The sequence below is a fragment of the Meriones unguiculatus genome, chromosome 6 (assembly GCF_030254825.1).
Source record: "Meriones unguiculatus strain TT.TT164.6M chromosome 6, Bangor_MerUng_6.1, whole genome shotgun sequence".
Classification (NCBI taxonomy): domain Eukaryota; kingdom Metazoa; phylum Chordata; class Mammalia; order Rodentia; family Muridae; genus Meriones; species Meriones unguiculatus.
In genome coordinates, this window is record NC_083354.1 from 40,972,654 (window position 1) to 41,000,498 (window position 27,845).

Below are 27,845 nucleotides of genomic sequence, written 5' to 3' on the forward strand. Positions count from 1 at the left end.
GAGCAACCACATCTTGGGGGCAGCATTTAGCATTTGAATACATAGCAACCAGAGCAACCCCCCAACAACAAGGACCTAAGTTCAGATCTCCAGCACCGGTGAAAAGCAGGATATGAAGTCATGTAGTCCCTCCAGCAGGGGGGAGGTGAGACATTGTGGCCAAGTGAGAGACAATCAGCAAGGTGATGAAGTAATGAAGGCAGCCTGTGTCTCCTTTGGGCTCCTCACAAACCCACACGCAGGACAAGGCTTTTACACAAAAGAGGCTGATTTTATTGAAATAAAACTTACATAAATTAGGAACAGTCTGTCGGTGTAAAATTCTACACTTCTGCCTTTTCCCATATAGTTTTCATATCTTGATATAAAACGTACTTGAGTACGAAATAAAATTCTACAATCGTTCGAGTAGAACAACTCATCAATTTGAAATGTTTTTAAGTATTGGGAAGAAAGACAAGAAGTTTAAAGTGAGCCCTCATCTTTCGATTCTTCATCTTTTAGCCTGCTTCTCGCCATTTTGTTTTTTGTTGAAGTGACCCTTTGCTGAGACATCTCCTTGGGACAGGAGGAAACAGGTAATTTTATTAAGGATAAAAATGCTTGGACTTAACTCAAATTACCGACTTAGACAAAATACCAAGGTACCAATGTTAATCTTTCTTCTTTCCATTTTCTGTGAGAGGCACACCTGTGTTTGTGCATGTAGAGTCTGAATCACCCTCTATCATCTTTCCACTTTATTCACCGAGTCAGAGCTTCTGGCAGGCTTTGGGTAGCTAGCTAGGTTGGTCTGGGCAGGCCCTGTTTCTAGTTTACAGGACTGGAATTTCAGGTGGGCTGCCTGGGCCAGCTGACATTTCTATGGGTTTCTCAGCATCCTTAGATTTGGGATGCAACACATTTCATTTTAGGTTTGAGGTTTTTTTTTTGTTTTGTTTTGTTTTTTTCTTTCTTTCTTTCTTTTCTTTTTAATTGTGTGTATGTGGTAACCTTTTAAAATTATATGATTCTGAGAGCAAATCAGGTAAGAGGTAAGAAAAAGTAAAAGTACACCACCCCCCCTTCAATCACAAATAACCTCCTCATGCCCCAATCTAACATGTTGGGCTTTGCTATACAGTATGATAGCCACAAGGGGCTATTTAAGTAAATCACGTAAAAATGTCGTTTTCAAGGCTCATCTGACACTATGTGTTCCAGGCCTGGAAGTTATGGCATCTAACGGCACAGACACACACTGTTTTTTCCCACTGCAAAGGCTGCAATGGACTACACTAGGAAGGATTCCACTTATACACAAACAAGTGATACCTATGTATTTCTAAACTCTTATCTCAAGACATCCAGCCACTTCCTATTTGTTTTAGCCTAAGACACTGGAATAAAAATAGCAGCTTTGTACAGTTCTCCCAATGGTGCGGTGTGATACAAGAACACAGAGTCCTGTAGAGAGTCCTGCCTTTGCCAATGCAAACTGACGTCCCAGGGGCTCCTGCTAGCCCACAGCTGCACTCCCGTGGGCAGAGCCCTCCTGTCCTGTGGTTCCTGCCCTGTCCCTGCCAGGGGGTCATCAGTGTAGACTAACTAGGCCACCTATAGGAATGAGCCCTGGGGGCACCGCCTCTGCTCTCTGTTCTGAGGACCACTAGGTGACCCCTCAGGGCAGGATGGCTCCCCGAGCCCATCATTTGGACCTTTCCAGGGCCACACTACCTGAGCATCCATTGCCCAATGCATACCTGGTTCTTCTTCTCACCCTCAATACCCAAATTATACCTTCAGGCTCTCCTGAGAATCAAAATACAACTAAACGCATACTTGCCAAAATGAATCTAAAATGTGGAAATAGCAACCTGTTTAAACTCAAGGCGCATTATTCTCAATAAAAATGAATAGCACACTGAAGCATTTTTAAAGTGGCAAATTCCCTATTTCATTTACAACCCTCTAGCCCCTTACTCCTGAAAATAATGCATCCAATTTCAAAACTTGTTCTGTATGTTGTAATTTTTTAAAGTTTACTTCCTAAAAATATTAAATATGTGTTATTTAGGACAAGTACATACTAATTAGTCTATTGCTATTGATATATAAGCAGGTTCATCATTCTTCCCATGTTTGAGATTTGAACACAACAGTGATGATGGTAGCTTCTAGACTTTGTCCTTAGGCACAAGCCACAGTTCCTGTAAGAAGTAACACATATACAAAGATCTAGAGCACAGGGCGGTAGATTTTGTGGTCTTCGGGTAGATAGGATCAGAGTTGAAGGCTAAAGGAGACTTTGGTGGTATAACTGGGAACAGCTTCTGCAATAAAGGAAAAATATATTTAGCTTATTCGTTCACTCTTTTGAGTTAATAAATTGATTTTATGCACTTGCGTGTTTTGTCTGAGTCTCTGGGACTAGAGTTACGGTCAGTTAGTTGTGAGCCACGTGTGGGTGCTGAGAACCAAACCTGGGTGCTCTGGAAGAGCAGCCAGTGCTCTTAACCACTGGGCCATCTCTCCAGCCCCTTATTCATTTGTTCTTATTATGAAATATAACCGCAATGTGGTGAATCGCGTGGATACACAAAGTATTGACATTCCATATACTGAGTACAGAGAGAATGTATAGAGAGCCATCACCAGCGGTTAGCCAATAGGCTCTGGAAACTGTATGACCGTATAAAAACAAAAACTAATGAAATTGCTGGGTGGTGGTGGCACATGCCTTTAATCCCGGCAGCTGGGAGGCAGATATCACCATAGATGAAACTGGTGGTTTTTATAGACGTGGGGCTGAGGACAGCGGGAGGGTCATAAGAGATGAGGGTTATTTCTAAACCAAGCATGCTCTTCCTGAGTGAGCTCATCCTTGCTACCCCAGTGCTTGGTGCTCCGAGCTCCCCCTTCACAGCCACAGACGGCCTATGCCAACTACCAGACGTGGTCGGTGTGGGGGCTGCGGCTGTAGCAGGGTAACAGAGGACTTGGCTATCATTTACACCCTGAGTCTGAACCTAAGAAACAAAACACTTCCCAGCCCTTCCTGAGTTATCTGAGTACCCACCACGCCATATTGTCGACATGCTATGAAAAACAATGAAAAGCAGTTCCGAGTGGACCCACCTCCCTGGTTTGCCAACTGCGTTTTCCTTTTGTGTGACATTTATACAGGTGTTTGGTTTGGATGAGTTGACATTTCAGATTTTTAAATGGATTTTTGAAATGGGATCGTATCTTCCTATTAACTTAGAATACTATTTTGTGAACATCATTTAAAGGTAGTTGACTGGGGAAACAAGACGGCTCAGTGGATACAGGCACTTAACTGTGCAAACATGGTGATGTGAGTTTGGTTCCTAGAACACAGAGGGGCAAAAGGAGAGAAGAGACTCCAGAAGCTTGTCTTCTGACCCCCGCATGCACACCTCAGCACGCCAGCCCCCCCCCACATCAGGAGCACACATACACATACAACTATAATGGGTTTTTTTGGTAACAGTCAGTAATACAACCCTCACTCACATTTTAATTGTCTGTTTCCCGCCTTCTGTGTTCTAACATACAGTTGATATATGTACCAAGCATGAAGTCTGCTGGGGAAAACCTCACATTTCATGCGGAGGAACAGTGCAAGATCAAGCCTGACCAAATCCCAGAATGGACACACGGGAGCTGAACACGTGGCCTACTCCTAGCTGAGGAGGTAAGTGGTGGCTACTGAGAAAGGAGGAGTCTGTTTTCTTTAAGCCCCTGAAGGGTTGGCTGACCATGCCTCAAGTGCATGGGCACTACCAGCTGCATGTAACGAGGTTTTTTTAGAAGAGAGAGAGAAAAAGAAAATTGAGTAGGAAAGGTGGGAGGGCCAGGGAAAAGTGAAGGGAGCAGTGACTATGATCAAAATACATTGTATGAAATTCTCAAGGGCTAATAAAAATGAGAGGGAAAAACCTCATGTTGTAAGAAATGTATCATTTTAGTTCACAAATAGTCACAATTTTTTTGGTCACTTTGACTTAAGTTGGTGCATGTATTTCATGAGCAGGTAGAGTTTGTAAAGTACATTCTAGATGGCTCTAACTATTCCCAGCTCACCTCTCTCTTTAAGATCTTCAATGTACGCTTTCATGAATTCCTTATCGAGATGCTGGCGATCCTGTTCACTTTCCATTGTCTCATCGCTGTCTTGGGTCTTAGCTATAGGATTGTCCATGAGGCTCACAAATCTGTTGGGGAAAGTATGGAAAACAGCACATGTTTACCGTGAATGTTCAGCTGTGAAATGCCAAGAGCACTGGCTGCTCTCCCAGAGGACCGAGGTTTGAGTCCCAGCACCCACATGCTGGCTCGCAACCATCTGTAACTCCAGTTCCAGGATCTAGCACCCTCTTCTGATCAATGAAGGCACCAGGTATGCATGTGGTATATAAACACACACAAAATAAAATATAATAAATACATTTAAAAAAAATAAGAGTATAGGAGGTAGAGGCAGGTGGATCTCTGTGAGTTTGAGGCCATCCTGGTCTACAGAGTGAGTTCCAGGATAGCAGGGTTATGTTAAGAGGCTGTGTCTCAAAAGAAAAGAAAGACAGAAAAAGAAAAAGAAAAAAACAAACAAACATATATTTAATCACTCTTTAATTTCCCTTTTTTACCAGTATCTAAAGAGTGTGGAGACAGTTTTCTCCTGAAACAGAAGCTTCCTTAGTTGGTCCATTTGCTCACCCTCTTTTTTGCACTCCACCGCTGGCCACATGCAACTCATCATTCTTTTTCTTCAATCAATGCTCGGGGCTGGGGTGTGGCTCGGGTGGCACAGCGCCTCCTTGGAGTGCACAGAGCCCTGGTTTTGAGCCCCAGCATGGCAGAAACCGTGCGTGCCTGCAGGAGGATGAGGGGTTTGGAGTCATCCTCCACTATGCAGTGAGTCTGTGGCTGACTCTGGTTCATGGAAATGAAGAGCAGCCACTCAGAATCCCGTTTTTCCTTTATCTTGCTCACGATCCACAATCCAAAAATGTTGGTTTTGGTCTCTTCCTAACGATAAACGAAGACACGCGCGAAGGCTCCTGAGGGCGGACTCTCCCGCCTTGTCATCTTTCTTTCCACATGGGGGTGAGCACAAATTCACCCCAGACTGGAACCTGTATCTCCTTTTCCTGGATGGTCGTCTTTGTTTTGGGGTTCACCGAGGTTAGGTCAGAAAAATGAGGCAAACAGAGGGGATTGCTTGGACAGTGCCTGGCCTCTCCAGGGCCACAGGGATGTAACACATGAGAGGCCTAATCCATGACTCCCTCACGCTGTCCATCAGCAAGTAGTGTTTCCAGCTCCATAAACTCAATGATTCTATACTCCTCAGGGCTTTGAAAAACCAAACAAACCTCCTCATAGAAAGTGGAGTAGTCAGATTCTCAGGCTCCTAAGAGAGCAGCCTGGAGCCAGAGGCGGCTGGCTCTTGCCTGTGTCCAGGGGTGCCTGTCCTGGGAGTCCCTCCCCCTTCCCGTGTACTCACTTCAACGGAGTGGAGGCATCACACAGGGCAGTCGGGAGCTCCACCAGATGATCTCCACTGACAACCAGCAAGGTGAGCTTTCTGAGGTTGAGCATGGCTTGAGGAAGGTAGGTCAGCTTGTTTTTATACAGCAGGAAGCCCTGCAGCTCTTCCAGCCTGAGGAGAAGCAACGGCTCAGGTCAGACTGACTCCACAGCGAGCTGCAGCCTGCTCAGCCTATTCATAGCCAACGCACGTGCGCAACCAGGAGCTTACTCTCCACACTTAGATAAAGTCATTATTTTAAATGCATAAAACTATGTAGATTTTACTTTTTACTGACTTCATCACCCACTGAAGACATGAATTTAGCAAGTTTGAACAATACAGAGCAAGCCACATAGCGGCCTCAAAAATCAATGGACTCCCTCTAAGTGTCTCCTGCATTTCCCAGGGTTACTGGCAGAATAAACAGATTTGAGCAGTGTGCTTCCTTCCATACAACTTATTCTTTCCTCACTGTTTGTTTGTTTGTTTGTTTAAACATTGAGTAGGGGGAAAGCCACCGAACAAAGAGAATGAAAAAACAAAACAAAGTGTCTGAATGAGGGGGACTGATTTTTAATAAACCAGTCTGACTCCATGACAGGTTTCAAAATTGGCTTCCCACCGAATAGGCCTACGTTTCTATTTCTCAGGAAACAAAACTACAGTTCATGAAGACAAGATAACCTCCCTGAAGATCAGAAACAGTAATTTAGTAACGGCCTTGAAAAGTCCCCAAACACTCGAGCAGTCAAATCAAAGGTCAGTTAGAAACGCTTTGTTTAGCTAGTCAAAATTGTTACCTGGGCACTTTTTGTCAGCACTCTTTGTTACCTGAACACATCTTGTTAGCTGGACTTCATAAAGTCCTCCCCAGCCCCTAGGTCAGCACCACCCAATCAATGAAAAAGATTACCTAATCACACTAGAGAAATCCCCTGACTGTCTTTAAATTGAGCCTGGGTGGTCACTTCAGGGTCGCCATTCCATGGAATGGTAGGCCCAGCGCGCTGGCAATTTCCGAAGAATAAACGCTCCTTGGTTTCGCAGACTACCTGAGTCTGAGGTCTTCTTTCAGCAGTTCCTGGGCATAATATTAAGTTTGTTTCATTTTGCTTTCTAGTTCATTCTAGTCTGGAGACCTGGCCTCCAGATTGGTTTTTTTTCCCATTCATTTACAAAGTCTTGTGTAATGCGACAATTATCTCAGAATTCCTGCCATTTCAAACACAGACAAACACAAACAAGTCTCACTTGGCCTCATCAGCCCATCAGCCCAGAAAGTGCCAGCATTCGTCATCACAGGGACCAAGGGTAGAGAGATGTCACTGAGATGGCGCTCAGGCCTAAGCCACAGCCAGTCTGTAAATCACAACACTTTCTGCTTCCACGTAAATAAGAGTGTCAACTCCAAGAGGACGCAGGTTGTACTTCGTCCATGAACCCCAGCCCACCTTCCAGGACTGCCTTATGAAGCCTAATAATATCAATGGCGTGAAGGAGTGAATGAATCAGTCAGTCTTACATGTTTCAGTGTAATAATCACTTTTTAAAGAACAGGCTACGTTTTAAATTTATTTTATTTTTAATTTGCACGTGGGCACATGATGCATGAAGGTGCATGTTCACATGTGCACACAAGCATGCAGAGGTCAGAGGTCAACACTGAGGGTCTTCCACTGTTGCTCTCCACCTAATTTTTTTTTTATTTTTTAATTATGTGTCCATGAGTGCAGGTCCCCAAGGAGGCCAGAGGGTTGGATCCTCTGGAGCTGGAGTTAACAGGCGGTTGTGAAATCCTCCCAGTGTGGGTGGGTGTCGGGAGCTGAACTCAGGTCCTCTAGAATAGCGGTTAAATACTCTTGTTTTTGTTTTAAGACCATATCTCTTTATGTAGTCCTGTTTGTCCTGGGACTTATAATGTAGGCCAGACTGACCTTGAACTCACAGAAATCTGCCTGCCTCTGTGCCCAGAGTGCTGGGACTGAAAGTGTGGGACACTGCACTGGCTACTGAGTGCTTTTAATACTGGAAATACCTCTCCAGCCCCTTCACTTTATCTTTTGGTTCTTTTTACTTTGAGTCACACACACATGTGTATTTGTGTGTGCGTATGTACCCGTGAGTGCAGCTGCCTGTCAAGTCAGAGCCCCTGAAGCTGAAGTTGTGCTCGTCGGTTGTAAGACATCTGATATGGGTTCTGGGAACTGAACCTGGGGCCTCCGCAAGAGCCACCTTAACCACTGAGGCATCTCACCAAGCCCTCCATCTTATCTTGTGAGGCAGGGTCTCTCAGGGAATCTGGTATTACCAACTGGCTAGACTGGCTGCCACACGCTCCTGGGACCGGCCTGTCTTTGCTCACACGAGCACTAGGCTCACAGTTGGAAGGGGCCACACACAACTTTTACAAGACTGTTTGGGATCCAACATGCATCCTCCTGCTTGCAGAACAGACCCTTTGCCCACTGAGCCTCTCCCCAGCCCATGTAACTGTTCTTAAAAATAAAACAGCTGCACAGATATAATTTAATGACATAACTAACACATCGATTCTGTTTAAAGATTATGCACCTTAAATTAATAAGTAAAAAGTAGTAAAAATTTCTCATTGATGTCCTTCTAAGCAGTGATGTTTCTCTGTACATAATAAACTTTCTTTTCAAATTCTGTGAAGTAAAATTAACAATGTTATTCTATCAAAGACTGAAGCTGGGTCAGGAAGCTCATATCAGAGCAGGCGAGATGGCTGAGCAGTGAAGAGCACTGGCTGCTCCTCCAGAGGTCCCGAGTCCAATTCCCAGCAGCCACATGGTGGCTCACACCATCTATAATGGGATCTGATGCCTGTTCTGTCATGCAGGCGTACATACAAATTGAGTGCTCATATACATAAACAAATCTTAAATAAAATAAAAGACGCTCATATCAGTAATCTTAGCACGCAGGAAGCTGAGCCAGGAGCATTGTGGGTTCTGAGCCCTTCTAGGCTATAGTGTATGCTCCTACGTCAAAAATAAAAAACTAAGCAAAACAAAAATCTCTTTGAAGTTGTTTGGGGTGGCATATGTGCATGGATCCGGGACTTGGGAGGTTGAGGAGGGAAGATCACGAGTATGAGGCTAATCCGGGCTACTTGGCAGGACTCTGTTTCCAAGGAACAAGCAGAAGGAAGGCATAGTACTATTGCTCTGCAGGTAAGCGTGCCTGCCACCAAGCTGACAGCCCGGATCCACGAGAGAGAAGAAGAGAATCGGCTCCTACAAGCTGTCCTCTGACCTCTATTTCCGAGCATGCACACACCCACTCCGTTTTTAAAAAGCTTTCTTAAAAAGCCAGACATGGTGTGGTATACCTTTAATCCCAGTACTCAGGAGGCAGAGGCAAGCAGATCTTTCTGAGTTCAAGGCCAACCTGGTCTATATAAGGAGGCCAGCCAGGGCTACAAGGGGAGACTCTGTCATTACACAGATAGATAGACAGACAGACAGACAGATAGATAGACACTGAATCAAATTTACCACGACAATAAAGATGTGTTCAAATGCAAATATGGATATATGTGTGGAGCACAGAGGAAATCGTCTTAGTCTGTCATTTCCTAGAAACAAACTCTGGAAAATTAGTTGATCCCGAAGAACATTCACGTGCTAGCATATCTCGGTGCTAACGGTCTGAGTGTGTCAGTGATCAGTTTGTACACCTCACCTTAGAGTGCAAGTAGCTACCTGTCTATGTCTTGCGGCAGGTCACTCAGATTGTTGCTGCTGATGTCCAGCCACTGCAGACGACACATCCGAAGGACACAGATCGGGACGCTGGAGAACTTGTTTGCCGAGATATCCACAAAGGTAACTCGCTTCAGGTTGCTTAACTAGAAAGGAATAGTAAGAGCACATCCTAATTACCCTCCGTGACCTCAGTTAATCCTGACTGCTAACTTGACAGGATTTAGAATCACCTCGGAGAGCAGCCTTTGGGCGTGTCTGGGAGGGGCTATGAGCTAACTGACTTAGGAAGACCCACCTTAACTGTGGGTGGCGCCGTTCCCTGGGCTGGGGCCCAGGGTCGCCCAAAACAGGGAAAGCTGGATGAGCATCCGCATCCATCTCTCTCAGCTTCTGAAGCTCCTGCTGACATGCCTTTCCTGCCACGATGGGTGATACCCTCGAAGAGTGAGCCAAAGGGAAGCCCTCCTCCCATGAGTTGCTTTTGTCAAGTGTTTTGTAATGGCATCAAGACTGGTAATTAATACTCCTTGTGAAACGGCAATTAAATCCAACTAATAATGTTTAGAATAACGTTTCTTCCTCAAGAGCATCCATGAATGTATGTATAAAAGACCAGACCTACTGTGTGTTTTGGAGCACCTACTGTACTTCCTGCTGGAGATGCCAAAACAAGCTGCCCTCAGGGGACTGATATTTTTGCAAATAAGCAAAGCAACTCGTGCAGTAAGAGTCTCAACTTTCAGGAAACGAAGGGTGAATTTGCTCAGCAGTTGGATGGAGTAATGGCCAGTGGTCCAAAAAACTTTCATGGAGAACAGGAAACTGGAATTGGGTCTCCCAAGCTGGGGAGCAGCGTGTGCCAAATCACAGAAGACAGACAGTTCAAGTCTTTTGTTGTTGCGGTTGTTTTGTTTTGTTTGTTTGTTTGTTGAGACAGGGTCTAGCTACAAAGTCCTGGCTGTCCTGGAACTCCCTACATAGAGCAGGCTGGCCCTGAACTCACGGAGATAAGCCTGCTTCTGCTGGCATTAAAGGTGTGCACGACTAAGGCCACCTAGGAAGTACAAGTCTTACAGAGCATGATGGAGTGGTGACAAGTCTGGAGGAAACCCACATTTGGGTAGGTCAGCTGACGTGATAAAGCTGTCTTGATCTTGTCAGGCCTCAGTAGCTAAGCGGGTTGGGCTGTTCTGGTGTGGGTTTACATCATCCACAGTTCTTGTTCGCAACATGCCAACTCAAACACACAGGGAGATATTTTACTCCAGTGCAAATCTATGAATGTTGAATAAATTTGAACAAACATTTCATATCTGAAATTGTTTGGTAGCTATTATAAAACATTTTTTAAAAAAGGAGGGCTGGAGAGATGCATCAGTGGTTAAGAGCACTGTCTGCTCTTCCAAAGGACCTGGGTTCAAGTCCCAGCACCCACATGGCAGCTCACAACTGTCTGTAACACCAATTCCAAGGAATTTGTACACTAATGCACATGAACTAAAATTAAATTATTTTAAAAAACATTAAAAAAGCTTTTGATCAGCAAGCCTTGCTGGTTGCCTAGAGTCCAGTTTAAGACTGTGTGGTACTTTGAATCAAAATGACTCCTAACAACTCATAGGGAGTAGCATTATTTGAAAGGATTAGGATGCCTGGCCTTGTTGGAGTAGGTGTGGCCTTATTGAAGAAATCAAGTCACCGGGAGTGAACTTTGAAGTTTCAGAAGCTCAAGTCAGGCCTGGCAGCTCACTCTCTCTTCCCGCTGCCTGCTATCTGGACCCAGAACTTTGGCTCCTTCTGCAGCCTGTCTGCCTGTATGCTGCCATGCTTCCCAACATGATGACATCTGATCCTGTGAGCCAGCACCAATTAAATGTTTTCCTTCCTAAGAGTTGCTGTAGTCCTGGTATCTCTTCACAGCATCAGAAACCCTAACCAAGACAGGCTGTTAACATATTTTTTAAAACACAAAAAAACAAAAACAAACAAACAAACACCCCAACTTTGTTTGCTTATTTGTTTCATTTGTTTTTTGGTTGTGAGCCTAGCCTGAGCCATCTATCCAGCCCTGTTTGTTTGTTTGTTTGTTTGTTAATGACTGGGGTGGGGTCAGTACATACACACACACACACACACACACACACATGTGCTGAGACCAGAAGAGGGCATCAGATTCTCAGGAGCTGGAGCTACAGATGATTGTGAGCTGTAACTACACATGGATGCAGAGAAATGAACTCGGGTCCTCTGCAGGAGCAGCAAGCACTCCTAACTACTGAGCCATCTCTCCAGCATCAAGTTTTGTGAAAACCAGAATAAGGTAAAAATCAACAGCATTAACCAACAAAGAAGGAAATTCCATGACTATAAGAAGCATTTTCCCTAGAGCTGGAGAGATAGCTCAGCGGTTAAGAGCATTGGTTGCTCTTCCAGAGGACCCTGGTTCAATTCCCAGCACCAACATGGCAGTTCACAACTGTCTGGTCTATAACTCAAATTCTAGTGGCTCCAACTCCCTCACACAAACACCAAATGTACATAAAAATAAACAAAATTTTAAAAAGAGGCATTTTCCCATTAGTTACTTTCATCAGTGGCAAAGCAAAGCAAAACATTAGCAAAATACACTGAATAGTAGTGATTGATGAGGAAGGACCAGATGATTATGGAAATTACAGATAAATCCTAGAGTTAAAGATGAAAACAACTAACCTAAAAATCCAGTCTCAGGATAGACAGTGGTGGCTCATTCCTTTAATCCCAGTACTCGGGAGGCAGAGGCAGGAGGATCTCTGTGAGCTCCAGGCCAGCCTGGTTTACAAAGCAAACTCAGGACACCCAAGGCTTCACAAAGAAACGCTGTCTTGAAACACCTGACTCCCCCCTACCCTCCCCCCCCCCAAATCTAGTCTCGGGAGAAGAGAATTGGTTGCTTGAGGCCAAGCTGGAATATACAGGAAGACCTTGTCTCTTAGAGACAGGGGGGTGGGGAGGGGAGAAATCCAGTATAAGAGTCAGAGAGCTGAAAGACAGGCCAAAGAAACTATCCAACCTAACGAGGCCTTAAAAGATGAAATCTGGAATGGCTAGATAGCTTAGTGTTGTTTTCACACATGACTGGGGTTCTGTTGTACATACACACACATACATACACACACACACACACACACACACACACACACAGCTCCGAACTATTTGTAACTCCAGTTCCAGGGGACCCAGCACCCTCTTCTGACCTCTGAGGGTACCAGGCATGCATGTGGTACATATATATACATACAGACAAAAACATTCCAACACATGCATAGATAGATAGATAGATAGATAGATACATACATACATACATACATACATACATAGATAAAGCATTCGGGCAGGTGGACAGACAGACAGATATGAAATCCATCCCTTGGCAGCTAAGAGCGCCTGCTGCTCTACAAAGGACCTGGGTTCTGTTCCCAACAGCCACACGGCGGCTCACAACCAGCTCAAACCCCAGTTCCGAGGGGTTCTGATGCCATCTTTTGGCTTCTAAGGGAACTGCACACATATAATACACAAACACATATGCATTCGTACCATTCCTACAAAAAATAAATAAACAAATTTTTTTTTTTTCTAAAAAATATGAAATCCATAATAGTTTCTGGACATTTCAGTCACCTCATTCCTGTTATCATAGGGTCTATGAAAATGTTAACACACTAAACAAAGACCCTAATCTAAGGATAGAAATTATATAATGCGTGTATTTTAACTTGGTTTTTTGAGGCAGGGTCTCATGTGACCCAGGTGAGCTTCTTACTTGCTGTGTAGCTTAGGAGACCCTTCAACTTCCTGGTCCTCCTGCTACCACCTCTAGGTTACTGGCTTGTGCTACCAAACCCAGTTCTGGGGTAAAACCTACCCAGGGCTTTGCACATCCTAGCCAAGGACTCCACTACCTAAGCACTGGCCCTAGAAATACTATTAAGATGAAGCAAAATAACGGAACTTCACACAAGACATTTTCACTTTATACCCACTTAATAGATGATGTCTGTTACCTAGAATGAAGATCCTGATTTACTACGCAGGATTTGTTACTAATTATTACCGAGACGACGCTGGAAATAACGAGGTAAATCTTTTTTCATATGGTCCTGACTGGCTTGCGTGGTCCTGCAAGTAACTTCAGAAATGTACTAACTTTAAAAGTGGTCATGAGATTCATTCTGTATTCATGGAGATGACTTTAAACGATCATCTGATAAAATGGAACAGGGAAAAGCGAACAATTTTTATCTCCAAATAAACAGAGGTAAGGACCGCCGCATGCCCCTGGAGAGGGTTGTTGCTTGCAAAGGCCTCGAGGAGCGCTGGCTTTCCTAAATAATGCTGGCTGGGAGGCAGTGGCTGGTAACGCCCATCGCTCCCTGAATGTGCTCCGGAGTCACCAGCCCCCTGCTCATATCTGCGCATGCTCTAATCCCCCAGTCCGGGAACTCCATCTTCACTCAGACGTTCAGAGAAGAGTTAGGTATTGTTCTCTGTCTTGGTCCATGTCCCTTACGCAATGCTTAGACAAATCCTTCAGAGAACACACCTGCTCGTAACCCTTCACACCCTAGTTCAAGTCATTTCTACTTGGGAAATCCTTTCTTCTAACTCCCCAAACTTTAACGAGGTAGAGTTTGCATGCCACAGAACACAGGCGTCAGTGGACCATCACTCAGCGTCAGGATATCTCTATCACCTACTCTCAGATTTTCCTCTTCCCACTGTTATTCTCTGCTCTCACCCTTATCTCAAGGAAAGCCTGAGTCTGCTTTATATCCACAAGCTTTTCTCTCATCTAGCGTATTTTTTTCAAATTCATTTATGTCATCCTATGTTAAATAATAAATGTTTTAATAATAAAAATACATTAGGCCAGGATTTTAATTTTTCCCGAGACCTTCTATTGAGTTGGCTGTCCTTTCTCTGTTGGATTATCTTGATGATTTTGTTGAAAGAGAAATTGATTGTAATATAATATAGTTGGGCCTGGTGGTGCACACACCTTTTATCTCAACACTCCGGAGACCGAGGCAGGCAAACCTCTGTGAGTATGAGGCCAGCATGGTCTACAGAGCAAGTTCCAGGACAGCCAAGGCCACAATCATACTCTATCTCAAAATAAAATAATAATATATCTAAATATATGTATATATTATAGAGGTTTATATCTGAAATCTCAGTTCTGTTTTATTTTTCTGTCTGTCTTTATGTCAATTCTAAGCTGTGACTTTACAGTAAGTTTTGAAATTGCATGGTATAAATTCTGTGGTTTTTGTCCTATTTCAAAGTTGTTTGACAACTCTTAAATTTTCATTAAAGCCTAAGAGTAACCTAGCAATCAAAAACAAACAAACAAACAAAAACCTAGAGGTTTTAGTAAAGCTTTCTCACAGTACAGAGCACACCATGTCATAAGTTAAATAAAAGCAGGTCATGGAGCACAAGTGTTTGTTTCTTACCTCAAAGGGGAGCTCCGTCAGGTCCAGATTCCCGGAACAGTCCAGTCTCTCCAGATTCTCACAGTCTCCCAGCTCCGGGGGGATACTCTTGAGATGGTTGAAGCTCACGTTGAGTTCCTTCAGGTTCTTCAAGTGACCTGGCACCACAGAAGGTTAACCTCCGTTGAGTAGGTCCCTCAAAGCCTCTTAAGAACAGAAACAAGCCAGGCATAGTGGCACAGGCCTTTAATCTCAGTGCTCAGAAGGCAGGGAAAGGCAGATCTCTGTGAGTTCCTGGCCAGCCAGGTCTACACAGTAAGGCTCTGTCTCAAAAACAAAACAAAACAAAACAAAACAAGCAAACAGACCAGGGGCTGGAGAGATGGCTCAGAGGTTAAGAGCTCTGGCTGCTCTTCCAAAGGTCCTAAGTTCAATTCTAGAAACCACATGGTGGCTCACAACCATCTGTAATGAGATCTGGTGCCCTCTTCTGGCATGCAGGCAAAACACAGTATATATAATAAATAAATAAATCTAAAAAACAAACAAAAAAACAGAACAGAAACAAATCTCAGGGGTGAAACCTTCACCTAACAACAGGCAGCCCAGAGATGGCAGTGAGAGCCCACATTTCTAGCACTGGAAACTTGTAAGCAGAAAGATCACAGCTCTACATAGCCCCTGTCTCAAAAAGCATTCAAAGAAAGAAAAGGGAACACACACACACACACACACACACACACACACACAAACAACAACAAAAGCTGTGCAGACATAAACATAACTGTGTCTGTGCTTTGAGCGCTTTATTAAATGTCTGCTCATCTTATGCATGACAGGCTTTGGTCAGAGCATTTCACTGTCCGTGCTGGTTTTGTTGGTTTCACTTCTCTGGTCATTTCACCCCTTGTGACACGGTAGTTAAAGTGTGTATTGGTTACTTTCCTGTGGCTGTAATAAAATAGCATGACCAAAAACAACTTAGAGAAGATAGTTTGGGGCTGAAGAGACTGCACGGTGATTAAGAGCACTGGCTGCTCTTCCAGAGGACCCGGGTTCAACTCTTAGCATGTACACGGCAGCTAAAAACCAACTGTAACTCCATTTCCCTCTTCTGGCCTCTTCAGGCACTGCATGCACATGGTGACAGTCACACATACAAACAAAGCACCAATACATGTAAATAAGATGTTTAAAAGTTGAAAGAGAAAAAAAACAAAAAGTTTATTTTGGTTCTCCAAAGAGAGAGTCCAGAATGGCAAAAAGCATGGCTTTGAAGCAGAAAGCCAGCTGATCACATGTCCTTCCTCTGCAGGAAGAGGAAGAACAAAGCTAGGCCCATCCCACTGACATCCTTCCTCCACTACAGTTCCACTCCTAAAGGTTTCACATCCCCCACAGGAACCAAGCTTTCAAATACAGGAAGTTGTGGATCATTTTTCACTCAGCCATCGCAAGGTGTGAAGGGGATTTGTCTTCTGTCAGCCTGGGTCAAACCAGGCACTGCGGGAGTTGGTCTGATTGGTTGACTAAACGACCTGTACCTGGGTAGGGGTAAGCGTGGCTAAGGTTCCCGGGCTTTTGAGTTCAAGAGAGAATCACAGGGGACAGACAGACAGGAAGAGAGGAGGAAGGAGGATGCCAAGATGGGTTAGTGTGGAGAAAAGACCATGTGGGCTGAGAGAAAGGACTCCAGTAATGGCATGAAAAGGCCCAGATGAAAAATGTAAGCAAGTACCATGGGATGATGGATGGAAGATAGTTCATGTGAGGATGATTAAGGTGGATGGCACTGGATGGAGGCTGGGAGATGGATGGTGAGGATACTGAGACAGTGTAAGTGAAATATCTGCCCGGCCCAAGGTAAATAAGGCAACTATAAATCTAACAGGTGTCTATGTCTTATTTGTGATATCAGGTTAGGTAATACCGCCATGATAATCTTGGGGTTAATAATAAACATTTTATAGCCCTCTTTTTCAAGGCACCCACAGCAGTGAAACACCATGATGAGCTGAATCACAGGCCGTGATGCTGGAGATGGATGTCGCACCTCGGGATAGTAGAAATTACTGATGCCTCCTGATGGGCTCTGGTAGGCATGAGCTAGGCATAGAAATACACACGAAGTTCTGCGTAAGTGGTAAACAATTAACGGCAACAGACTGTTTACAGTCTGATGTAAGGCACCATTCTTCTCATATCTGCATTCTTTCAGGTATGATATAACACGCTTCCCAAGGAATATGTCAGTCAAATATGTAAGTCACACAGGTGTGAACACGTCCAGAACAGGAAATTGTCAGAAGGATTGAAAATACTATATTCTGGATCTGATTCTATTTTTTTTAACATTTATTCTATTTTATTTGCATGTGTATGTGTGTGTAGCACATGCATACAGGAGAGTTCAGTGGTCAGAACTGGAGTTACAGGCAGCTGTGAACTGCCATGCGGGTGCTGAGAATCAAACCTGGGTCCTCTGCAGGAGCAGTAAGCATTCTTAGTGGCTGGGTCATCTCTACAGCCCCCTAGTTCTGATTCTTGTTTCAAAATATATGCAACTAGCTCTAACCTAGAAACTAGTACAAGAATAAATACATAATTGTACTCCAAAAATCACATCATATATATCCTAAGGAATCAAATACTTTATCTTTATTGTTCCTAGGATAATTTTAAATTGTAAACCAAAGTGACTGTTTACTTTTGCAGAATGGTCCCTCTGTCTTCACATTTCCTGCCACTTTATAAACGAGACAGTAATATTGGAAACTGGGCTGCAGGTTGGAGAGTGAGATGATGTCTCACAGCCTCAAACTTTCAGCAATCCTCCTGCCTCCGCATACTGACTGTTGAAATTACAGAGGTGGGCCAATTATGCCAAATTTTCAAGGCCCATTCTGATCCATTTTGCTGATTTTTAAGATGTGTTGGAAGATAGCAACAATAGTGAAAGAGATAAATAACTCCCTTGACCCCAACACCCATAATACCATGTACATCTTGTTACTGTTTCAGAGCGGATAACTCGATTACCAACAAGGAATAAAATAAGGGAAGATGTGAGGGCTGATGTTATGTTTTAAGTTTAAATTACTGGGCTTAAGAGATCAATAAAATAAAAATACCTCTAACCCGTAAGCCCCACGTGCCCAAGGACAGGCAACTTCCTGGACTGCTGTCCGTGTAAGATGACAAGCCATGTGTTTTCACTTCCGTAAACAAGGTGGCTGCCTCAGCTGCACAGGAAGTGCTTGATCCCACACACGTGGGGGCACATACACAGGAAGCACACTTGTTCCCAGTTAGACGATGGTGGGAAGCACATAGCCTCGTGGATTTTGCATTAATGAGCACTCGACTAATGTAAATTTGCAGCCATTCTCTGGGAATGCCAGGTCTGGACCTGACCAGTGTTCATCTTGGCCAGTATATAAAAAAGCTTGCTTCAAAGTCCGCTCAAAAATTGTGATAGCGATTCCTCAGACCCCAAGAGAAAAAAAAAAGACATCAGTGATCATTGTAATCCTTATTTTAAGAAGATTCAACCAAAAAAATGAAATGATCAAAAATTATTAAATGTTGCTGAATCAAAATGACGGGAGCTAAGCTAACAATGGATGACTATATAGACACAATATATTTTATTCTACCTTTCCAATAATCTTGTTAACATGCTTCTACTCCTCTGACTCCCGAGTGCGGGGATTAAAGGTATGCACCACCACACCAGCAGCGAAAAAATTCTTAAGGTGTTGCCCACTCACCGTAAGACTTCAGGTTTCTAAGCAACTGTCATATTTCTATCAGTGCTGAGTCATGGTAAATCATGGTACTTCATGTCCCAAAGAAGACAAAGCCGCTGTGAACCAGTGGCTCTGGGGTCAGGGAAACAGCTGAGGGACACCCAGGAGCAGGAGGAGGTGGACATGGGGTGCTTGTACTGTGTCACACACCCAAGTCCCGCCTGCTCACCATTGGCAGTGGCCAAAGATTCCCGCCGAGGAACCTACCAATTTCAGCTGGAAGACACATGATTTGGTTTTTTGGCAAATCCAAAATTCTCATCGCTTGGAACAGCTCGATGTACGTAGGAATGATCTGAATGAGGGTGCTGTGAATGTGCCATTCTTTGAGGTGAGTCTGCTCCTTCAGGGAATCAGGCAGCTCCTGAAACAGAAGGGACAGTGTCCATCAGAGGCAGCTCCTCAGTCTTCACAAGCCTGACAGGCCGAGGAGTCACCATAATGTAGAAGGCACGTGGGATCATCGAGGCCCAACCGCAGCCATTTCTACAGAAGCCAGTGGTCATAAATTTCACAATGACAGACTTAGAATATTAAAATCAAATCCTAGTCAGGCCTAGTGTGCAGGCCTGGAAGTTCAAGTGTTTGGGAGGTTGAGGTAGGGGTATCACAAGTTCAAGGCCAACCTGGACAATTTAGTGAGAGCCTGTCTCCAAATATAGCTACCTATACTAACTATTTAAATGTATATAGTCATCAGAATAGGGGGGAGAGTAGTTGAGTGAGACATGCACTCCCCTGAGCTCAAACAAGCATGGCCCCCTACAGACACACTTCATATACAATACATAGAGTTAACACAGTTATATTATCCATATTGTATATATATGAATCCTAGTGAACACAGATGACCATCCTCACTATATTTATCAACAACGTACATTTGACATCTTCTAAAGATAAAAATCTGCCCTATCTATTCCATTCTGGCATGCACAGACTTTGACATCATGACAGTCATTGACATCTACAGAGTTCACACTTGAGAGCTACACAAATTAGGTTTAAAAACCTGCAAAAGAAAAGAAAAAAAAAGCTTCTCATGTTTTAAAGATTGTGTGTTGGTGGTCTGCATGTACAGCTCTCCTGGGTGCACGTGGCCTGCTGGGTGCTTGTGGGCACACCTGATTGTTTTAGACATTTGTGCTCTGTTTCTCTTACTCTGTAGCTGCTTTTAGAAATATTTGATAAATAACTAGCATTTCCTGTACCAAATCCCTTAGTGTTTTTATGTTTATGAATCGATAATGGAGGAAAGAGCTTCAGAAAGACAGGGCAGTGTAGCGTGAGCCTGGCCCAACCAGCCTCGGCCTTCTTTCCGCTGCCCTGTATCCCTAGCTTTGGCTTCTGAAGGAATAACGATGGGGACAGTGACAGCCACAGCCTCCCCTAGTTCAAGTGCGCTGGGATAAAGTCATAATGGTGTAGAAAGGTGCTTAAGACCTCCGGGAAGCAATGTGGAAATGGAAGCCACCTGTGCTACAAGAGAGCTGCTTGGCATTAAAGGGTCCCTGACCCCCTGAAGGTGGACAGTGTCCATCCCATAGCTCTGTGTGGCCCCAGTGCTGTAGGGACAGTAGTACCTCTATGCTTGGAACTGGCTTCAGATCATTGCCGCTGTGTGTGGTCAAGCCTTTAACCTACTGGTGTCCTGGAACTCAGGAGCTATCTCACACAAGACTGTGAGATAAGCAGAGTGGGCATTACCATCGAGGTAAGAGGCTGGGAAACGGCGCTGTTGCTAAAATGTTTGCCTCACAAGCTTGGGGACCTGAGTTTGCTCCCCAGAACCCACTTTAAAGTCAGGTGTGGTGGCTCACATCTTTAATCCCAGTCTTGGACAGGTACAGGGATGGACAGGCAGATTCTAGGGGCTTATTGGCTTGCCAGCCTGGCCCAACAGGTAAATTCTCAGTGAAAGTAAGAGATCCTGTCTCAAAAACAAGGTGAAAGCAACTGAGGAAGACACCCAAGACCCAAGGTTGAACCTTGTCACACACACACACACATACACACACGCGCACACACACACACACACACGCACCAATGAAATGCCAATGGTCTTTTACCAAAAGACCAGACATGGATCAGGGTGACGGCTCAGTGGGTGACAGTACTTGCTGTGAAAGCAAGAGTGAGTTCAAATCCCCACACATGCCTGTAACTCCAGTACTTAGAGTGGAGACAGGCAGCTCCTGGGAGCTTGCTGGCTAGCCAGTGCGGTAAACAGTGACTTTCTAGAAGTGGACAGGTGACCCGGCTCTTATAAACACTAACTGCTTTTGCAGAGTCCGTGGGTTACATAGTGGCTCACAACCATCTGTAACCCCAGTCTCAGAGGATGTGACACTTTCCTCTGCTCTCTATAGGCACCAGGAACACATTGACATACATGCGGCAGAACACCCATAAACAGAACATACATGCGGCAGAACACACGTAAAACAGAGTAAAATCTCAGAACAAGCTTTTATAAAAAGGGCCACCTGCCAATTCTGTAAGAAACCTTGTCTCAAAAAATAAAGTGAAAGCCGGGCATGGTGGTGCACATCTATAGGCCCAGCACTCGGGGAGGCAGAGGCAGGCAGATCTTTGTGAGTTCGAGGCCAGCCTGGTCTGCAGAGTGAGTTCAGGACAGCCAAGGATACACAAAGAAACCCTGCCTCAAAAAAACAAAAATAAGTAAACAAAGTAAATAAATAAAGTACAAGACCAGTGGAATGGCTTACCAAGTAAAGGCTGCCACAGCCTACCAACCAGAGTCCAATCCCTGGGTCCCACACTGGGGAAGGAGAGAACTGACCACACACACACACACACACACACACACACGGGTTCTGGTACAGCAAGATGGGCACAAGTGCTTGAGATCAAGCCTGATGCCCTGAATTTGGTAAAAAGACACTGCCTGTGTGCCTGCCGATCTAAAAGACGGGAATGCAAAAGAGAAGAGAGCAAGCAGGCTCGATGGGATAATCTCATTCTGGGAGAACAGAAGCTCGCAGAGTGTTCACTTAGTTAATGCTCACCACAGCCCTGATGTACACAAAGGGGCTGCGGGTGTGGTTCAGGTGTGGAGCCATGGAATCAATCCCCAACACTAAAAAAAGGAACTGATTTTTTTCAATACATACAAACGGGGCATTCGTTTGGCCAAGGCTAAGGCTCAACCTCAGCTCTAGTGCAGCCCTGAGTACCAACTTATGACAGACAGACAGACAGACAGACAGACACCTTGCCTCACCTTCCACTGCGCCCCTGAAAGTTCAAACACATATGGATCGCTCGCTTTATCTCTGTCCTTGACTCTCTGCCTGGCGACTGAGTTCCTCTCTATCTTCTCCAGGAGCCTTGTGCTGGTGTCCACGAAGCCGTTCTTGCAGTACTGGGCCTGGGGCACACCCTTCCTCCTGCACTCGGCCACGAAGTTCCACTCCTCCTTTATCCTAAGGCAGGAAGCAGAACACCAGTTATTTCCTGGGGATAAGCAGGCTCTCTCCTCCGGTTCCCTGGAACCTTACTGGTTTCTTACTGTGAGCTACCTAAGCCCTGTCCTGACCTTTCCTTCCTGCCACCAGGGATGCTGGGAAATCTGAGACCTTTCTGTGCATCACTAGTCAACGGTGACTAGAAAAGATGAGCTGGCTCAGATGGAACCTTTGGCTAAACCTCCCACCGATATTACCTATGTGCTTGCTTACGTGTGGTTTCTTCTAAAATCTATATTAACCGTAATGTCATGTCTGCCTTTGATGCTACGTCCCCACGTTGCTGTCCATGGCTCCCTAGGTCTAGCTACAAGTGTCACCTTCTTTTTGTTTGGTTGAGGTAAACTCACAAACTCTTGATCCTCCTGCCTCTACGTCCCAGATTACAGGCATGTGCTGCCTTGCTCTATAAACATCGGCTTTCTGTCCTGGTAAAAAGCCATCTTAGATAGTGGAGGTTTCGTGCTTGCCATGAAGTGGAGGGATGAGGGACACTTGACGTAATTAACATAGCTCCACAGGCTTCTGTGCCAGGAAGGAGCGTGCTGGGGAAAGGTACGCAGCAAGGCTGGTGTGCGAGCAGTCCTGTATCCCGCACCTGAGAGATGGGCGCAGGAGGTTCAGGAGTTCAAAGCCACCCTCTGAAACATGGTGGCCAGAGGACAACCTGAAGGTGCCATTTCTTTCCCTCCATCATGCAGGTCCCAGGGGTCAAACTCAGATCCACAGATACAGCAGTAATGGCCTCTTCTTGCTGAGACATCCCCCTGCCTCAGCTTTCTTGCTTCTGAAGCTGAATCTGAAGGCAGATTCAGACAACCTATTCCTTCTCTATGTCACAAGTTCTGGGCCATATAAACACAGCCCTTAACACCAGCACTCGGGTGGCTGAAGGATGACGAGAAGTTCCAGCTCGTTCTCTGTCAGACATGGAGTTCAAGGCCACCCTGGTCACTCAGACCCTGTTTTGGTTCGAAACAAGGGGAGCTGGTGAGATGGTTCAGCACTGAAAAAGCTCACCACCAAGCCTATGACCTGAGTTGACCCCCAGAACCCACATGGTAGGAGAGAATTGACTCTTGTAAGTTGCCTTCTGGCCTTGACAGGTGGGCACTGGCAGGAGGGCACAAGAGTGCACACACTAAATTATTAAAAAAAAAAAAAAGATTATAAATAAATTAATTGACTGATTCACACTTTATACCTTTTGTTGATAATTTAAAGTTAACAAATATTCACACAACTCCTCCCCTAAAAGAAAGAGCCGGTGGTAGCCCACAACTTTAATCCCAGCACTAGGAAGGCAGAGGCAGGCAGATATCTGTGAGTTCAAGGCCAGCCTGGTCTACAGAATCCAGGACAGCCAAGGCTACACAGAGAAACCCTGTCTAAAAAAAAAAAAAAAAAAAAAAAAAAACAATTAAAAAAAAAAAAAGGCATTCTTGTTCTGGTTTCTTCACAGAGAATGAAAGTTATAGACGTATGCTAAGCCTTCCGGTGCCCAGTCTTCTTAACGTGTCATCCTTCCGTTATGTAGAACAGCGCTGAGGTGATTGCATGTTCACATTTGCCACAAAGAGAGTTTTTGAAGCACTACCTTAAGTTGAGTTTCAGTAAGGTTTTTGTTGTTCTTGTTTGTTTGTTATGTTTTGTTGTTTTTCGAGACAGGGTTTCTCTGTAGGCCTGGCTGTCCCGGAACTTGCTCTGTAGATCAGGCTGGCCTCAGACTCACAGAAATCCTCCTGCCTCCGTCTCCTGGGTGCTGGGATTAAAGGTGTGCGCCACCAATGCCTGGCTCCATATTTGTATATGAATATCATGGGATGAAGGCTTTGGATTTCCAGGTTACAGAAGGTTGTAAACAGGCCGATTGGAGTGCTGGGACCTGAATCTGGCTCTTCCGGGAGAGCAGCAAACACTCGTAATTGCTAAGCCGTCTCTCCAGTTCCTCAACTTAGTGGTATGTGAGTGTGTGCGTGTGCATGTGTGTGTATTGTGTGGTATGTGTGTGTTGTGCTGTGAGAATGTGTGCTGCATGAGCGTGCATGTGTGATGTGTGTGTTTGTGGTGTGGTGTGTGTATGTGGTATGGTGTGTTGTGTCTGTGTGTATCAAGTGTACGCAGTGTGCACAGAGGGCAGAGGACAGCATCAGGTACCCTGAGGCTGGAACTACAGGTGGTTGTGAGTCGAACCTTGGTCCTCTACAAGAGCAGCGAGTGTTCTTAACCGCTGAACCATCTCGCCAGCCCCTCAGTGTCGTTTCTGTGCAGAATCCTTTTACTCACACCGCTGAGAGTCAGACTGCAACATTTCAGTTCAAGCAGAGGAACAAAGTGAATCTTCGCTAGAACTCAGCTCGGCAGGTAAAGGCTGAAATGCGTGAAGAAGTTGCGCAGTGGGAGCATGGGGTGGGCACGTGTGAGGTCGGTGAAGGGCAGCTAAGTGGCCTCCTCGGTGCTTAGTGTGATGGATTTTCGTGCCATCTCTGTCCTCCTCGTGCCCAGCACAGGATCTGGACAGTATGTAGTTCCTCACAGTTGGGCGTCGCTGTCAGGGTGCGTGTATAAAAGAGCGCACAGGTTATGGAGGCGATGGAGGAACGTGGCCATGAGGGTGGGAAAGCCCAGCAAACGAGCCCAGCTTGCCCAGTCGACAGCAGCCCCCCTGAGCGCCCCTCCCGCAACCCCGGAATAACAGCCCCCAGAACGCACTTTTCCAGGGCGCTCTTCTCCAGCCTTTCCGCCTCCTTCTTCTGCCATGCTTTGTGCTTCTTGACGCGAGTTTCCCACAAGGCTCTGACGACAGAGATGTCGAACACGACCACTTTGTGTCCCATCTGGGGAGCAGCATAAAGTCACCTGCAGAAAAATGTGCGTGTCAGCTCCATATGCACGTACAGGGGGCTGAAACATATTTTTAGGTGTGTATGTGTGTGCACGTGTGTGCGTGTGTGCATGTGAGTTCAGGTACCAGGGAAGGCCAAGGCTTCTGATTCCCATGGAGCCATGGTATGGGTACTGGGAACCGAACTCGGATCCTCCATGGAAATAATTGAATGTTGATTGCCAGGGGTAAGAGTGGGCACCTCGGTCTCCTCTGTTTCTTGTTTGTGTGACAGGTACACGGGGACAGAACAAAGGCAAGGAGGAAGGATCTCCATTTCAAGACGTAGGAAGTTCCTGCTGGGGGCGAAAAGCCATGAAAAACAACAACAGGAAGCCCTCATTATGCCCTTCTACCCCGAAGGGTCCATGGTTCAACACCAACTCCCAAACACTTGTCCTCGGACCTTCAAACTCAAGGCGGGCACACGTGTGACCTACACACAGCAGCAGCAGCAACGACAACAAAAATAAGTAACATTTGAAACTAAAATAAAAACTTTTTAGTAAAGAGTACACCTAAACACCAAAGTAAGGCTAAATGCTTTACCGGGGAAGAAAGACAAGCTGGGGGGATGGTGGCGAGTAGGGGTGAGGAGTGACTTGGGGCTGCATCAACAGGTCAGACTTCTTGAGCTTCCTCTAATAGTTCTGTGTGTGAATGTGTTGCCTGTGCCTATGTCTGTGACCACATGCGCGTAGTGCCGTGGAAGCCGGAGAGCATAAGGATGAAGGAGGTCCCCTCTATACCTCCCAAGCCTCCAGACCGTGGGGAGACCATCAGAACTCGAATACGGGGAGAGGTTTCGGCTCAGCATGTGAATCAGACCCCCGAGGCTGGACAAGCTAACTGCCAGGGAGCCACAGAGGGAAACCCAGGAGACAGTGTGGCGGGCTGTGGGGGAGGTGCTGGTGTCGGGAGTGAAGGGGGACACTTGCACTCTGTAAATGCAAGTTTAGTTGACAAACTTTCCGTGACCCCTCCCCCCCAGCCCAGTTATGTCAGAATTGCTTTACAAAAGCTCTGACTCCTCCGGAGCCAGAGGGCGTGACTGGAAAAATGTGTCCCCTGGCACCAGAACTCTGGTCTCCACTCAGAAGTCATATGCCGAAGGAGGAGGTGGGGACACGACACGACATTCAGGTCACCTAGTCCTCTGTCAAAGGATGCATTGGGCTGGTGAGGGCTTAGGGGGCTGGCGGTGTGGAGTGGGTACCACGCTAAGTGGGTACCTCGGAGCATCATGGGAGGTCTGGAGGAGTTAGGAGGGGCACATCCAGTCCCTCGGCTCGGTACTGCTGTGTGTTTAACTGGTCTGTCAAGGACTGCAGCTGAGCCTACCTGGTTGCCGCTGGGGCCCAGGTTCTGCCCCTAACAACTCTGATAACATCCCACTTGCCTTCCTGCAGCCTGCACGGGCTCCTTCCAGGGGTGTCCTGTGTGGGAAGATGCCCCAGCACCTGTCCAGCTTGCTGGGGGGGTGGGTGGCTCTGTACTCCACAGCGGGGGAGGGGGGACTGCCGTTTAAAGTAAGGTCAGAACAGTCACCACATCTCAGCTGAATTCTAAACTGAATTGCATTTTATGCTGCCTGATCGGAGTTTCCTTTGGGACATTTGATCCTTGTCCTGGTAATTTGTTAAGCTGGAAGCTCAAGTCGGGAGAGACAGAGGGCACAGAAAGGATTAAGGGGACCGGGGCTGAGTCAGATGGCCCAGGCTGGACTCCTGCCTCCCGGTTACTGGCCACATGTCCTGGAGGACAGAGCTGCTGGATTCTCACGTGGGCAAGCCACCACCGCAGCACCCAGCTGCCAGGCTGGTGAGAGAGGGTGCCCTGTGATACGACCTGCCGCAGAGTAAGGCTTGGGAAGGAATGCCAATTATTGAGAGAGAAGAACTGAAGACAGACCTCGACTTGGTTAGCCGGTTCTACGCCCCAGGCCCTGGTGACTGTCCAGCCGAGAAGCCACCGCACCTGGGCTGTGTACAGAGCCGGACAATTCTCCAACCACTTCGCCACCCTGTCCCCAGCCCTGCGGCGCTCACACCAGGGGGCGCGCGAAGCTTTGGGAAAGGGAAGACCACTCCCCCAGCCCCCCCTCCTTGGGAGATGTCAAGCGCATTTTCCAAGGACCAGAAGAGGGCACAAACAAAGTTGATTTATTGCCCCCTCGACAGCGCTCTGGAGCCCATTCTTGGGCACCCGGATGGTCCTCTCGGAGGAACTGGAGGGATTGCCGAGGACCTTGCCCGCCGGCAGCCCGTCTGAGGGCACCTGCGCGCCCCACGCGCTGGCTGTCGCCCCTCTCCACTGTGGTTCTTGAACTAAGCCCTGGACAAAGCCTGGTCCTCTCCGTGTACTTAGAGGGCGGCTGGCGCTCTGCGCACCGGGTGACTGGTAACAGCCAAAGCGCACTACGCTGGCACCGGTGCCCCCACCCCCGCCAAGCAGCCACGGCACCCCACTCCGCCTCTGCGCAGCCGCAGGTCAGAGGCTCCGGTCTGCGAGCTCACACCCCTCCGCCGCCGGGGCCGAGACCACCCGCCTCTCACCTTCCCTGTACGAGCGGGCGCAGACAGTCCCCGGCCGCCACGCTGCGAACCGCTTTCGATGCTGTTTACACCCCGCAGGGCAACGCCCCCAGCGGAAGGGCTACCGTGCCTGTGCGCTAACGGGCTATATTTGTAAGCGGTTAACCTGATCTGGAGGACATGTGCTGATAGACTATCTATCTATTCTGTGTGACTCAGACTAGCAGGAGACAAAACGGACCTGGTCGGGGAGGGCTTGGCACGCAGGCACGGAGGGTTTATCGAGGGCGCGCTGCAGGCAGCATCCCCTCCCCGCACGCGTCCACAGACCGCTGGCTCCTTGCAGCCAGGAAAGCCCAGGGTGAACAGCGCAAACAGAGCTGAGGGGG

At 46.4% G+C, this 27,845-nt stretch overlaps 1 protein-coding gene across 1 annotated transcript; it reads right to left on the reverse strand.

Annotated features, from left to right (window-relative positions):
• Positions 1–250: 250 nt before the first annotated feature.
• Positions 251–27,627, reverse strand: Lrrc2 (leucine rich repeat containing 2). The gene is made up of 9 exons (XM_060385183.1): positions 27,478–27,627; positions 24,751–24,897; positions 21,795–21,996; positions 18,758–18,914; positions 14,763–14,899; positions 9,262–9,407; positions 5,510–5,665; positions 4,087–4,217; positions 251–2,312 (listed from the first exon to the last, which is right to left on the reverse strand). The coding sequence occupies exons 2-9, from the start codon at positions 24,873–24,875 to the stop codon at positions 2,263–2,265; spliced, it is 1,104 nt and encodes a 367-aa protein (XP_060241166.1). The 5' UTR covers positions 24,876–24,897; positions 27,478–27,627; the 3' UTR covers positions 251–2,262.
• Between the last annotated feature and the right edge of the window lie 218 nt (positions 27,628–27,845).